The sequence below is a fragment of the Trachinotus anak genome, unplaced genomic scaffold (genome assembly GCF_046630095.1).
Source record: "Trachinotus anak isolate AG129_WGS33_773 ecotype Australia unplaced genomic scaffold, CSIRO_AGI_Tana_v1 ptg000003l, whole genome shotgun sequence".
Classification (NCBI taxonomy): domain Eukaryota; kingdom Metazoa; phylum Chordata; class Actinopteri; order Carangiformes; family Carangidae; genus Trachinotus; species Trachinotus anak.
Window position 1 is genome coordinate 24,269,217 of NW_027273854.1, and position 13,699 is coordinate 24,282,915.

General features: G+C 41.1%; 1 protein-coding gene across 7 annotated transcripts in view; it reads right to left on the reverse strand.

Annotated features, from left to right (window-relative positions):
* The window catches only part of LOC139618650 (protein TANC2-like), a 65,005-nt gene that overhangs the window by 18,413 nt on the left and 32,893 nt on the right, over positions 1–13,699 (reverse strand). For 5 of the 7 annotated variants that reach the window (XR_011689767.1, XM_071474767.1, XM_071474766.1 and 2 more), the window contains 8 exons: positions 8,367–8,506; positions 6,119–6,287; positions 5,705–6,025; positions 4,861–4,983; positions 4,499–4,765; positions 2,315–2,454; positions 722–953; positions 465–637 (listed from right to left, as the gene is read on the reverse strand). Coding sequence is in view for 6 of the 7 variants with exons in the window: in XM_071474767.1 (XP_071330868.1) it covers positions 465–637; positions 722–953; positions 2,315–2,454; positions 4,499–4,765; positions 4,861–4,983; positions 5,705–6,025; positions 6,119–6,287; positions 8,367–8,506 (1,565 nt within the window). In the remaining variant the exon portion in view is untranslated. Of the gene's footprint in view, positions 1–464; positions 638–721; positions 954–2,314; positions 2,455–4,498; positions 4,766–4,860; positions 4,984–5,704; positions 6,026–6,118; positions 6,288–8,366; positions 8,507–9,205; positions 9,666–9,693; positions 10,806–13,699 lie in introns of those variants that run through there. The other 2 variants (XM_071474769.1, XM_071474768.1) reach the window with 2 other exon arrangements.

The window sequence follows — 13,699 nt, forward strand, 5'->3', positions numbered from 1 at the left end:
GCTAATGTTAGCTATGTAGCAAAAGCAAAACTTACAAACAGCTCCTTTAGATCCCATCAGCAGCTGAATAAAAAAGTTCCAAGTTTTGTTTCCTGAATTCTGACATGCTTGTGTGTGTGTGTGTGTGTGTGTGTGTGTGTGTGTGTGTGTACTTGTACTTGCTACATAGTAAGGACCAAAAAAAATATTTTACTAACAGAGTGAGGACATTTTGGGAAAGTGAGGACATTTTGGCCGGTCCTCACTTTTTAAGACACCTTCAAATCACATTTTGAGGGTTAAGACTTGGTTTTAGAGTTATGGTTCGAATTAGGTTTAGGTTAAGGTCAGGGTCAGGGTTAGGGTTAGGCACTCAGTTGTGATGGTTAAGGTTAGGATAAGGGGCTAGGGAATGCATTATGTCAGTGAGTGTCCTCACAAAGATGGAAGTACAAGTGTGTGTGTGTGTGTGTGTGTGTGTGTACCTGCTGACTGGTCCTGACAGTGGTGATGACCTTCAACCAGGAAGGAAATTTCTGAATGTTTCGGGACAGGAAGGAAGTCAGTGTGTCGCCGTAGTCCGGCCGGTGGAATTCTGCCTCGTTCAATCCATCAATCAGTATAATAAGCCCTGCCCTTTCCACGTGCAACTTCCTCTCTGAAGAACAACAACGTGGACCATCACAGGTTAAAAACTGTCCCATCGCTTAGCAGAACAGAAGTTGGAAGAATCTGCATATACCTCTGTAGAGAGCATCCAGTGGTTCCAGTATTCCTCTTTGGAGGGCAGCGCTCGGATCCTGGATGCAGGAGCGCAGACTGAGCGTGCTCTGCAGCTGTGGTGACCGGTGCAGCAGCTCCCGATAAGCGAGCAGCTGAGGGGCATCACTAAGCATTGCAGCCATGTTGTGGACGAACTCCGGAACCAGACAGGTGTGACAGTTATCAGCCTGACAGAAATGATACGAGACTACCTGCAAAGACAGACAGTTGTGCTGGGGATTATGCACTGGACTATTTTATAGCTCCATAACTTCCTGGTGTGTCCCCTGGTTGTCAGCCAACCCCAAGGTGATGACAAGACTTATCTGAGATATGACGTGATGGTACTGGTGGTCAGAGTTTGATACCTTTGGACAGAGCCAGGCCAGCTGTTTCCTCCTGTTTCCAGTCTTTATGTTAAGATAAGCTAAGCTAAACAACTGCTGGCCATTTGCTTCATGTTTACAATACAGACATGAGAATGGCATCAATCTTCTCATCTAGAAGGAAGTAAATACCATATTTTCCAAACCTGAGGCTGGAAGCACTCTTACCACTCTTACTTCCTCATTCAGAAATTCTGGATCAGGCCTTGTGCCCTGCCCCCCACCACTGCTTGCACTAGTTTGGCAGGTGAAAATACAGAGTATCAAGATGACTCAAAAGTTTGATGAGGAGTGAGGATGTGTTGTGCAGAACGAATCAGAACAGTTAGCGCAGTTTGCATCTTTTTTTTGTTTATGTTGTTGGGTAGCTTGTAATTGGCAGTGGCTGACACAGTGTTAGTGGTTGTACTAATGTAAATGCTTTTTCTCTGTACTGACATGGTCTTGGATTTTTTTTAACCCAACCCCTTATCTCCATTGGACCACTCGATTGGTTCCTTAGTTATGTGATGTATGAATCTCTGGCTATCTGAGTCCATTTGTTGACTGCAGTTCTAATGAGGAAATACTTAGTCATGGCGCTGACTGATTATTTCACTGGTGATACGTCCTGTATTATATAAAAAACTCCAAATGGACATATAAACAAAGTTAAAACTTGATTTTTATTCGAGGTGGTCTTTAGTACACTTGTTTATATTCAAGCCAGAATCAATCAGACTAATATTAATCTCAGCATTTACTAAAGCAATAAATCTAAGACACCTTCCAACAAAAGCTGGAAAAAATAGAAGTAATTGTGATTGTAGTGGTTTACAGATTGGGGTATTTTATGACAACATCATAAATATAGAGCACTGTGTAGCCAAGCCAAGGGACCAAGCTTTCTGAAAGCCCTCGAGCAGTCGTGAAAGAGGAAGGGGAAAAGATTTATACCACTCTCATGTCTGTAGAGTAAATACTGTACATAGCTGGAGCCAGCTGTAGTTTATCTTAGCTTAGATTAAAGATTGGAAACAGGGGGGAACAGCTAGCCTGGCTCTGTCAATATGTGATCAAATCTGCCTTCTAGCAGCTCTAAAGCTCACTGATTACCATGTTAAGTCTTCTTTGTTTAATCCATACCATAAGTAACCAGTACAGCTACAGGTACAGTAGATCTACATTAAGTAAAGTTGGGACACTACCTGTCCTGCAAGCTTCCTCAGCACCTCCTTCTGTCTCCTCCTCATCTCTGGAGTCCCTGGACAGCTTCCTCCTCCTCCCTCATCTCCTCGTCCTCCTCCTCTTCCCAGGGAATCGTTGGAGAAAGAAACAGGCGCCACATCTGGATTGAGGGTGCAGGGAAAAATATCTCACTTTAAATGTCAGTACAGATGTAAACACACAAACCACCTCTCTCTTTCCATGTGGTTGTTGTTTTTCTGGAGACTGGCTCAGCTCTGTGTCTGGCTGTTGATTGTGAGACTAGCTGATTTTATTGGGTTTTGTGTGATGACTCAGCTGCTTCTTACAGAGTGAATAAGTTTGTCTTCATGGCTGGAATAACTCACTGGGGGTCCTCTGGCAAACATGTGAGATGGGCTCCTGCCAAAAAATCTACTATGTACACTTCAAGTTCAGGGCAAACTGTGTAATACTAAGCAAACACAAAATGACTAAAACAACTTTGGGCTTTTTCGTCCTTGTGGAACCAGGACCTCTTTTTGTTTCTGGGCCTGAAATCTAATTTTCTGTGCATGATCTAATTATGAGCAGGTCTTTGACATAAATTCTTCAAATCCATTGGACAGGCCCGGTACACAACTAGAGGAGTAACGGAAAGCTACTATCTGCATCTCTATCTTTGTTTGTTTATGTCACATAAACATCTGTATTCAGACTCATAAAGGAAGTGGGTGGGTGACCCACACAAAGTTAAAATCCTCCAGAATGCTTCATTTTACATTATTTTGTAAGTAACAATAGAATAACATTTTAACCATTAACATTAACGTTATAATATGTAACTTTTCTGCATTAAAATGACGAAACCTATGTTATATATTATATCAGGTTGTGTTCTTACATTATTCGGAACGTCTCCAGCAATTCTCACACCTAGAGAAAATGTGATTTTAATCATGGTAACAGTCTGTTTCATTTGGTCGCCTTGTGAAGGATTTTATTCATCGGACGTCTGGATCTTGAGTTATCAGAGAAAAAAGCCAGGCAAATGTTAGACAGATGTACCAGCCACTCTGAGACATTGTGTCCGCTAAAGAGAATCAGTGAATTTTTAGGTGACGCTGCTTTATTCTGTGTTTCTGCCAGTTTTAATCCCCTGGTCTATTTGTTATGGAGAGGAGGACACCTCTGTGAATAATTCAGCTGCTGGTAAGAACCATCCGAACGTCTGGTTCATAAGTTGTCAGAGGAACAATCAAAACATAGGTTAGCAGCAGTCTAAGCTCCCAACCCTTCCTTGATGTCTCATGTCCACTGTATATTGTCGGTGAAAGACTGACTTTAAATGTAAAACTGCTTTACTCAGTGTTTTTACTGGTTATAATCACCAGGTCTGTTTATTTTGGAGAGGAGAAAACCTCTGTAGATAATTCAACTGCAGGTAAAAACCTCCTGAACCACTGACACTGGAGAAATCCAAACTGGGAGAAGCTTACGACAATGGTGGTAAGAGATGACAACTCTCATGAGTCTATGCTACTTCACAAAGTCACCCAACGCTGTCTTGTGTTATTGTTTTGACAGAGAGACTCCAAGCTAGCCCTAAAAGAATTTGACAACTGAGATGAAACGTTGTGCAACAAAGTGAGAGTCTTAGCTAAGAGCCTCTTAGGCCCCATGTGGAGATATCAAGTAGTGACTCTGGTTAGTCAAGATATCAGGGGAATCTGTTTAGAGCGCCTGAATGTTTTATTTATTTTAAACAGTTTTTTGGCAATTTTAGGCTTTTATTTCAATAGAGACAGTGACAGAGAGACAGGAAAGTTAAGGAGGAGAGAGGGGATGACATGAGTCTGAGGACTGAGCCGAAATGTTATGTGCCCCACAAGGTGAGTCATTGGTGCGTCCTGTGCCTGCATGTTTTAATAAAAATATCGATATTTGGCGCCAGTTTGTCGATAATGTATCACAAGAGGAAGTAATACAATATATTCTTATATTGATATTTTGTCCAATCCCTAGTTTTAAGTGTACACGATAAAAAAAGAGAAAGCTTCGATAAGAAAAATTCTCTTTGCGTAGTTTTTCCATTTGCTATCAAGTCGTGAGGTTTTTCAATATCAGATCATAAGGCAGAAACACAACTGGTGAGGTCTTTAGGGATGAAGCTCACTAAATGTCTAAATAGTGAAGTTCCTGCTTACGCTTGGGGATGGTCTGGCTTCCGGCAGCAGTTGGCCACATTCGGTTTCCGTGACAACTGAGTGCGACCAGACGGGCGATGATGGCTGTCTTGCCAAAGCCCATGTTGCCGATGATCACCACGCCCTGGCTGGTTGATGGGTCATCCCTGGAGAGACAGGCGTCCACTTCCTGAAAGAGCCACTCCCTGCCGGTGAACAGCCAATCAGACGAGAGGCCGGGAATCTCAAAGTGGAGGGGCTTCAGGTTGAGAGAGGGAGTGAAACGAACTGCAGGGAAAAAGGGGATGAGCTGAGTATTATAATACTGCTTGTTAAAATAACAGTGTGCGTTTGTGTGTGTTTAAGAGTATGTGTGTGTTTACCTCTGTGGTCCTGACTACAGCTCCCAGAATTCTGTCTGGGCATTCTCAGGGACGTCCTCGAAGGGATGTGTCTCTGCTGTTCGTCCAGATAGGCCAGATCTTCAAGGTGGGCGGAGCTAGTGGCTTCAGAGAGATATTAAAAACAAAGTCCTGCTGAGCAAAAGTAGAAGGTGTTCGCCTGATTTTAAAATAATTGAATAAAATAATAATTTAAAATATTGAAATATACGTTTTCCTGATTTCTCATCATATGAAGTTTGATTTTAACCACAGAAGTGCATGAGGAATGATTTGGTTATTTGATCAAAAAGCCAAAGTACCAACAGTCTGCACATTAAAGATATCAAAAGATAACTGAACTACAACTCCCAAAGTGCATTTTGATATGAATCATCCAATCCAACGTGCTCTTCATTTCCAATCATAATCTCACTGAGTATAAAAAGATTTAATATTCATAAATATTCAAGAGTTGTGATCCTGAATTGTAGTGGTGGGCAAAGAATGTAAAAGGTAACAACACTTAACATTACTGTATGACTACTGTGTAGCTGTCTTTCATTAGGCTGTTCGTGTGGTAGAATATGTCTGTGTTTGTTAGAAGTCCTGTTTTAAACCCAGAGTGGAAACATAATTACGCCTTTGTTTGCTGACTATCACCAGTGAGCTCACTATAGCTGAGAAAGAATGATGTGTTTCCTTCCTAACAGGAAAGAGTGTGTGGGAGCACACTGCAGGACTAGAAACAGCTTGATTTACACACACACACACACACACACACACACACACACACACACACACACACACACACACAACCAAACACATCATCCACTTGCCACTTTACCTGCAACTGAATTAGGGCGGGGCATGAGGTAGAGAGGTATGGAGTGGGTGGAGCCTGAAGAGCGGGCAGCACCAGGACCTCGTTCTGGGTGGAGTTTGTTGAGGCTGTATGTGGAGGCGGCCAAGTTATCATCCACCCTGTACAGAAAGCCATCATTCGGATTTCCTGTTGCTACCATGCAGGAAGAGGAGGTGGAGGCCACCACCATCCGGCCCCCCTGCTGCCAGAGGTTGAGGCTGCTCCCATGGTAACCATCTCCAGAGTATTTGGCGCTGTTGTCCTGCTCTGCTGCCGACTCTGCAGAATAGCTGGTCAAGGTGGCTGAGGGAAAGAGCGGGGGGAAGACAGAAAAAGGTAATAACTTAGCAGTGCAAAGATTTCTTTTAGAAAAGAAGAGCATCCACTGTATCTCACCTATGATACCACTGTCTCTGCTTTCCAGTGTTGAGGTGGGGGAGGTGACAGAGGCATGGGAGGAGGAGGCATGCTTGTTGTTGTTGTTGCCCTCTTCTCCAGCAGGGTGCTGCAGTGTGGAACAGGGGGAGGCGCTGCTACTGGCCAGACTGGAGGAGGGAGAGATCCTCTGTGGGAAGACAACAGATTGTGTCCTTATTTTCTTATGTACATGAAAATAAATAAGATGAAAATGACACATTAAAAATAGGAACATAAAAGGAACTAAAACAGCACGCAGAGTGCAGACAACCAACAAGGCCAATATCAAACAACATACAATGAAAAAAAATTCAAATTTATCGTAAATGATTCGAATCTGCCCCAAAACTTCCAGGTGCTTTCCTGGCACCATGTTCCTTCCCTCCACTAAGTTTGGTGCAAATTGTTTCTGTACTTTTTTGCTTAATCCTGCTGACAAAGAAACAGGGGTGAAAACATAGAGTACTTGGCAGCGTTAGCAAATAAAAAGAGATCCTTAAAAAAATTAAAAATCTAATTTACATTCAATAGTAATGTAATAGACTGTATAGCCTAATAATGTAAGGGGATATTCTGCTGCAAAATTTTAACATTTGATATATTAAATGTATTTCTGTAATAATAATATTGCAATTTTACTTGAGTAAAATTTCTAATGCAGGATTTACTTATCAATTAAATAATTATTTACTTGTAATTAAGTATTTGTACATTGTTTCAATTCAATTCAATTCAATTCAATTTTCATAATATATTCAATCATAATATACATTATCTCGAGGCACTTTACAGGATAAGGTCGAGACCTTACTTTGTGATAGAGAAAAACCCAACAGTTCCCACAAAGAGCAAGCACTTGGGGGGGGAGGAAAAACTCCCTTTTAAGAGGAGTAGGAGTACTTAAGGAAGAAACCTCCAACAGAACCGGGCTCAGGGTGGGCGGCCGTCTGCCTCGACCGGTTGGGTTTAGGAGGAGAAAAAGGGGGAGAGAGGAGAAAAGAGAGAGAGAGAAACCAGGAACAGCTGTGTAGGTAATGGTGTTATCAATAATAATGACAGATAACAGTGGTTAATAGTAATGATGAGTAGTGGTGGATCTGGATCCCGCTGCTCCAGAGGCAGAGAGTCCTGCAGAATGAGGACAGAGAGAGGGAGAGAGAGGAGAAGCACAAACTACGGGAGAAGTTGTTGTGTCTCTAAGTTTAGTAAAAGGTCTATATGATGGTTTCAACATATTTCAGAGCTGTATTTTCAAACAGGAGCTAGTTAACACTACAAACACTGGCTCTTCACTTTGATGCTTAATAATGAACCAAGCTAACAAGCGGCCTAGTTAGTAAGCTGGGTAGGTTGGCAGCATGTCAAGCAAAGGTTTGAAAGCTAAAGAGGTTTAGTTCCTGTAATTGTGTTTACTCTGACATCCCTGTTGCCATAGCTACAAGGAGCTAACTAGTTAAATTTGTTAGTTGTTATTAAGCTTACTATCTTAAAACAGCAAGGGGCCATAGAGAAAAATGCCATTATGAAATAAAAACAGACTTCTGAAATAAAAATGTCTATAATGACATAAATATTATGTCTAATGAAATCCTGTTTTGATAATGAGAGATAAAATAACATTTCATAATAATTTTAAATAAACACTTCTTCATAGGTTTTTAATTATAAATAATAATGAATAATGAAGCAATGTATTTTTCTTATTTGTGCTTTGAAAAATGTTTCCCATATGGCAATGCCACCTATGCATACATATAATATGTGAAGGGGAGAAACAAAATAACAGATACACTTTACTCATATATAACAATACAACATTAATAGTAACTACTGAAAAATGACAAATATGAATTTACAAAAGAACACTGAAACTTTTATGTCTAAAAGTGTTTTTATGTCTAAAACACTAAACACAACCTTGATGTGTGTAAGGCATCAATTATACTCCCTTGCAGACGTGCACAAGGGCACAAGCTGCGAATGACATGGACACACATTTGTTCTTATTATACTTATTTCTAGTCTGCTTGGAGAAGCATGTGTGCAGTTGGTGCTCTTGTAGTAGTGGCTGCACGTACTGGTGCAGAGAAGTCCGCGATGACACAACAAATTGGAAGGTAGAAAGAGTTGCGTCCATGTCACACAAACTCACGTGGACCCTTGTGTACTTGCGAATGCGTAAAGTGTAACACTAGTTCAGGTGTGCATCTGTGAGTGAGTTGTTTACCTGTGCGTCATCCTGGCCGTGGTAAGGAGAACCTGGCTCTCCACCAATTATTTTGTCCCCCAGCAAGAAGCCCAACCTGGTCATCAGAGCATCAGCCGCCTCGTCTACTGTGGGGGGAGGTCCTAACTCCTCATCCTCACCTGGATGATGGAAAGTGAAGTAAAGGCGAAAAAGGTCCATTCAATTTTTATATTTGTCTTAATCAATAACAGCTTAAATTTGTTTTGTGCTTGCCCAAAGAAACATGAACATGAACAGTGAGCTATCCTGTGAGGTGAATGGTGCTCAGAGTCGGAGTTACAGGTTATGTGATGCACACTGGCCCAGAAAACACAATTTTCTATTCATAGTTGATAAAAAAGCAACAGCTGCTCGTGAAAGTCACGAACACTCCATCATGACTGTATTATCACAATCTTAGCCATTAGCTTCATTTAAAATTAGAGTCTCTATGCACTGTATCACTCAGTCGTCATGTGCACTGAACAACATAACACAGGAGCAGGATTACACTATAATTTTGAATCTTTTTCTAAGTTGTCGGTTTGAAAGTCACAATCTTTCTTCATTAGTGCTGGATGAAATTAAAACTAACTCACACTTTAGAGCCCGGTGATATTTCAAAATAGAAAAATTAACTTTTCAAGGCTCTCTGATGGGCAAACTATCCGAAGGCAACTCGTGTTTTCAAACACCTTAAACATATTTAATGCATTTCTATACTGCAGTGTCTTGTTTCATAATATCAAATCTGCTTTAAACTTACAATATCAGATGTATAAACCTCTTGGGTCAACAGAAACAAGCTGCAATTACAACAATGACAAAAGTAGGTCTACCTTGATATAGCTAGCAAACAGCAGCTTATATACATCCAGCAGATGAAGAGCAATAGAGTGTGTTATTATGATGTGTATTATTATTCATTCTCTTTTTGTGTGTTTTTGCTTGTTTTTAATCTCCACCAACTCCTGAGAGAAACATCTGCCTCTTTAGCTGCTGAATGCTCTACTATGTTCATCAGCTAGCGGCTAACTGTGTATGTGCTGTTGGCTGTTGAGCAAGTAGCATGAGTTGATCCTTTCACTTTCCATACAGCTCTATCCAAAAGTCCAAGTATTTTATTTATGACCAAATACCTGCAAAACTAAAGGCATTAAAAACAGCCTCATCTGTATTTTGTGTTTGCTGCTAATAGCAAATATTAGCATGTTAAAACACTGCACTAAGATGGTAAAAATGGTAAACAGCTAAACATTAGCATGTTAGCATAGTCTAACAGGAGGAATTCCTTATGTCTCCATGGCAACAAAACATGTATACTCACAGTACTAGTAGTTTAACAGACGTTTCAAATTAGTGCAGGCACACCAAAATCTAATATGAGGTACCTGTGGTGTAAGTTTAAAGCTTCTACTATGTGGGCTTTTGGTCTTTAGTCATCATGTTCACAGAGTCACAGACGTCAGCATGATGACATAATGTCCTGCGTACCATGTCCCGTGGTGGAGGGACATAAAATGACAAACTGTGGTTTTAGTGGGTGTTATAAGTTGGATTATCTCTTAGCTGGGCACAGTAACTTCCTGGAGACAGACAAAACTTAATTATTACAGTTTTAGAAGTGTTGATAGGCAGCTGACCAGCTCCTAGTGGCACCTTTATATTGAGAGTCGATTCATCTCATTTAATTCTCAGCAACAAGACTCTATATAAAGATGGACGTTGCTTCTGTTTTGAAGCTCAGAGTGGGCTGCTCCGCTGTTGCCATCTTGGCAGTGCCTGACTCCGCCTAACTCCTAGCTAATCCAAAAATGGGCAAAGAGGTGTGGGACGTGCGGAGCAAAGACTTTGAATCATGCCAGTTTGTGGCAAGCACAAGCTCAACCTTGTCCCTCAAAGCAGAACGCCCTCAAGTATGAATAACTTACCTAACCTTAATAAAATTTTAATGAGTGAATTATGTCAAAATTAGGAAATTAGTTACAGAGACTAAAACCTTTTTTTTGTACCAGGCTGTAAACAGTTTCTGCTGTAAAGCTGGACATTTTAACATGGGAGTCGATTGGGATTAACTCACTTTTGGAGCCAGCCTCAAGTGGCCATTCGAGAAACTGCAGTTTTTGGCACTTGAGTTTTGGCTTCATTTTTCAGCCCCAGAATTTGCTGCTTGCTTTAATATCAATTTTGCCAAAGTATTACTGTCCAGGAAAGCCTCACTGTCAAGTTACAGCATGGTCAAATACAAACTGAGGCACATAAATTTAATTTGCAGTGGTGGAGACAGACTGACACACAGACTGACCACTGGAACAACCCAGGAAGTCATCCAACATTTACTGTTTTCTCAGTCTACTCTATTGTCCTGGTGGCCTGGAGCCCCCTCCTCCACACGCTATGAAACTAGATTTGTCCAGTCAGGAAGAAAAATAGGTATAAATCTATCCAATAAGAGAAGATAATGAAAATAGAATATAACAAAAATAGAACACATCATAAGAAACGTTAAAACGCATTCACACAAAAGACATCAACACAAAACCCACTGGGAAGACTGTGTGTGTGTGTGTGTGTGTGTGTGTGTGTGTGTGTGTAAACTAATAATGTCCATATTAATATATTCACTTTCACTTCACTTTCATGACCTAAATATTCCAAGAGCAGAAGAGTAGCCACACACACATATACAGTACATACACGCACAAGAATGTAAGCCGCAGCATGAAAGCTCAAACTCCGTTTCTTTCTCTGACAGACTGTAATTATGGCTATAAATTGCCGACTGTTGGACTAAATACTAGAGAAGAAATGCAGACTGAAAATAAAACCAACTCAACACAAAGCAAACCGGGAAGACTGTGTGTGTGTGTGTGTGTGTGTGTATGCATGCACATACATGCGTGTGTGTGGTCAGTCAATGACAGGGTGTGTGAGTCGTTTTTAGAGGAAGAAAAATAAAATGGAAAGATCAGATACAGAAAGCGCAGACTTTTCCATTTCTGTATCATTAACTACTATAACTTCAGATTCCTGCTGTCTGTCCCTCTTTCTTACATTCACTCCTTCCTCTCTCATCTCTGTCCTGTTCTTTGTCTTTCCTTCCTTTTTTCCTCCCTTGCATCCTGTCTTTCTATGTTTTCCTTTCTTTCTTGCTTCCTCTTAATTTATTTGTTTCCTAATTACTTTCTGTCTTCTCTCTCCCTTCCTTCTTTCCTTTCTGTTGGCATTTCTTTCTTTCTTCCTTCCTCCTTCATATCTTTAATTCTTCTTTCCTTCCTTTCTCCCTAACCTCCTCTCTCTGACTTCTGTCCTTCCTGATTTTATAATTTCTTACCTTTCCTATCTTCCTGCTCTATCCTGAAGATACAGTTCTATTGTAAACTTATGTCTGTAGAAAGTGTCAGACAGGATTTGAACCCACAACCTCTGTGTTACCAAAACAGCACATTACCCAGCTGAGCCACCACAGCATTATACCCCCCCGTGATCCAGCTGAAGTGCTGACTGGATGGTTGCACAGTGTCTGAAACCCCCTCCCTCACACTTTCCGATGGGATGGGATCATAGGGGGGCTGCACCTGATGATGTCTGTAACTCTTTGAAACCAACAGTACTACATTCACACCAGCTGCACACAGTGATTGTCCAGGTGTGGGAAGAGGAGAAAGTAAACAGGGTTTAAAGTTCTCTCACAGCTACGTCCTTCACCTTTCCTGAGTACAACACTATGAATGCCTTCCAGGAAAGATGGTGTGCCATTATCCCCACATATAAATTATATTCATGTCACACCCCTCTCTAAGACAGCAGGTTTTTCACCTAACCTTTGAGATTGGCTATATGGGTTAGCTATAAACTGCTTCAGATGTAATTGGACTTGTTTGTGTCAAGCAAACCTCAGTCTGGTTGTTTTCTGACTATTTTAAGTTAGTCAAGTGGAAGAGTACCCCAGAGGAGCATGGAGCAACAAGAGAAGACGTGGGATCAAAGCGTTTTCGGGAAAAAGGTATGTGACAAACGAATGTGATGTCTGTAGGGATGTCACGAGATCTGATAGTTCAGTTCCAAGTCGATGCCAAAATTCTGACGGTAAGTCATATGTACTAGAGATGCACTCGATCATCAGGGACAAGCTACAGAGACCAAAGCCAGCGAGCAAACGGTGCCACAGAGCATTTCAAATGAAAGGAAAACCTCAATCTTATCTAAACTCCTCAAAGACAGACATCCAAATTTGTACACAGAATTACTGTAATGAATAGTGTGATGGCATCAGGGTGAAACTCACTCACCCTGATGCCATCACAGTATCCATGTCCTGAAACATTATCCTGAAACTGTTATTGTTGGCTGGCATCTGTTGTAGCAACGCTCCACAAACAACGTTCACAATGGCTTATGTTTGCTTGTTTAGGCTAACATAGTGACAGCTCATAACGCGAGTTGGGTGCTCACAACATTAGTAGGCAACAGTCATTACTGTTCATTCTGTCTGATCTGTTCTGTGCAATCTGAAGGTTTTTTGAGCAGCCCTTGGCCAAATGACTGGGCAGCACTCCCAGCGAGACAGGACAAGTGACCAAACAAGCTTTATCATGACAGAAGATGGAACATGTGCAGAACACTTTCTTGATATTGCAACGTCCTTTCCAATTATGGAAACAATTCTATTAACATCTATTAATTGGGCCTATTTCCTGTTTTGCCAGTCTAGTCCAGTGTAGGAGCTTAAACTGGTTCATTTTTATGTAAACCGGCTGCACCGACTTTGTCACTGTGACGGGTTCTGGCAAATTAAAAAGTAGCCTTCATTAGAAACCCGTGCTGATGGCATCACAGTGCTACATGCAACTTTTATTGAATTAATAATAAGCAATATGACAACATGATTAGCATATTATGTTTGTTTATAAACGGCGCTAGTGTCGGACGAGCAATTTACTGCAGAGTCGAGGCGGGCAACATTAGGGAGATCAAACTTCAGTATTGGCGGCTGGCAAACCAGGTTAGCGGTGCATTACTGCCACCAAGTGGACTGGAGTCACAACAATCTTATTCATGGGCTCCCTCAGTCTCATTATGTTCCAGTTGGGAGCGTCTGCAGAGTCAAGAGCGACACCGAGTGGTAAATTTGGTACACCAGTCCAGTACTGTGCTTGACTTAATGTCAAACTGATCTGAAAATTTTTACAATGGCCTAACCTTAGTCAGTACTCATAACATATTTTCATACCAGAACTGGAATGTATTCATGAACATAAAGTACAACTTTATTTATCCCTGCCCTCTATCCTCATCTGTGTTAGAATATGTGGATCAAAATCAGCTAGAGT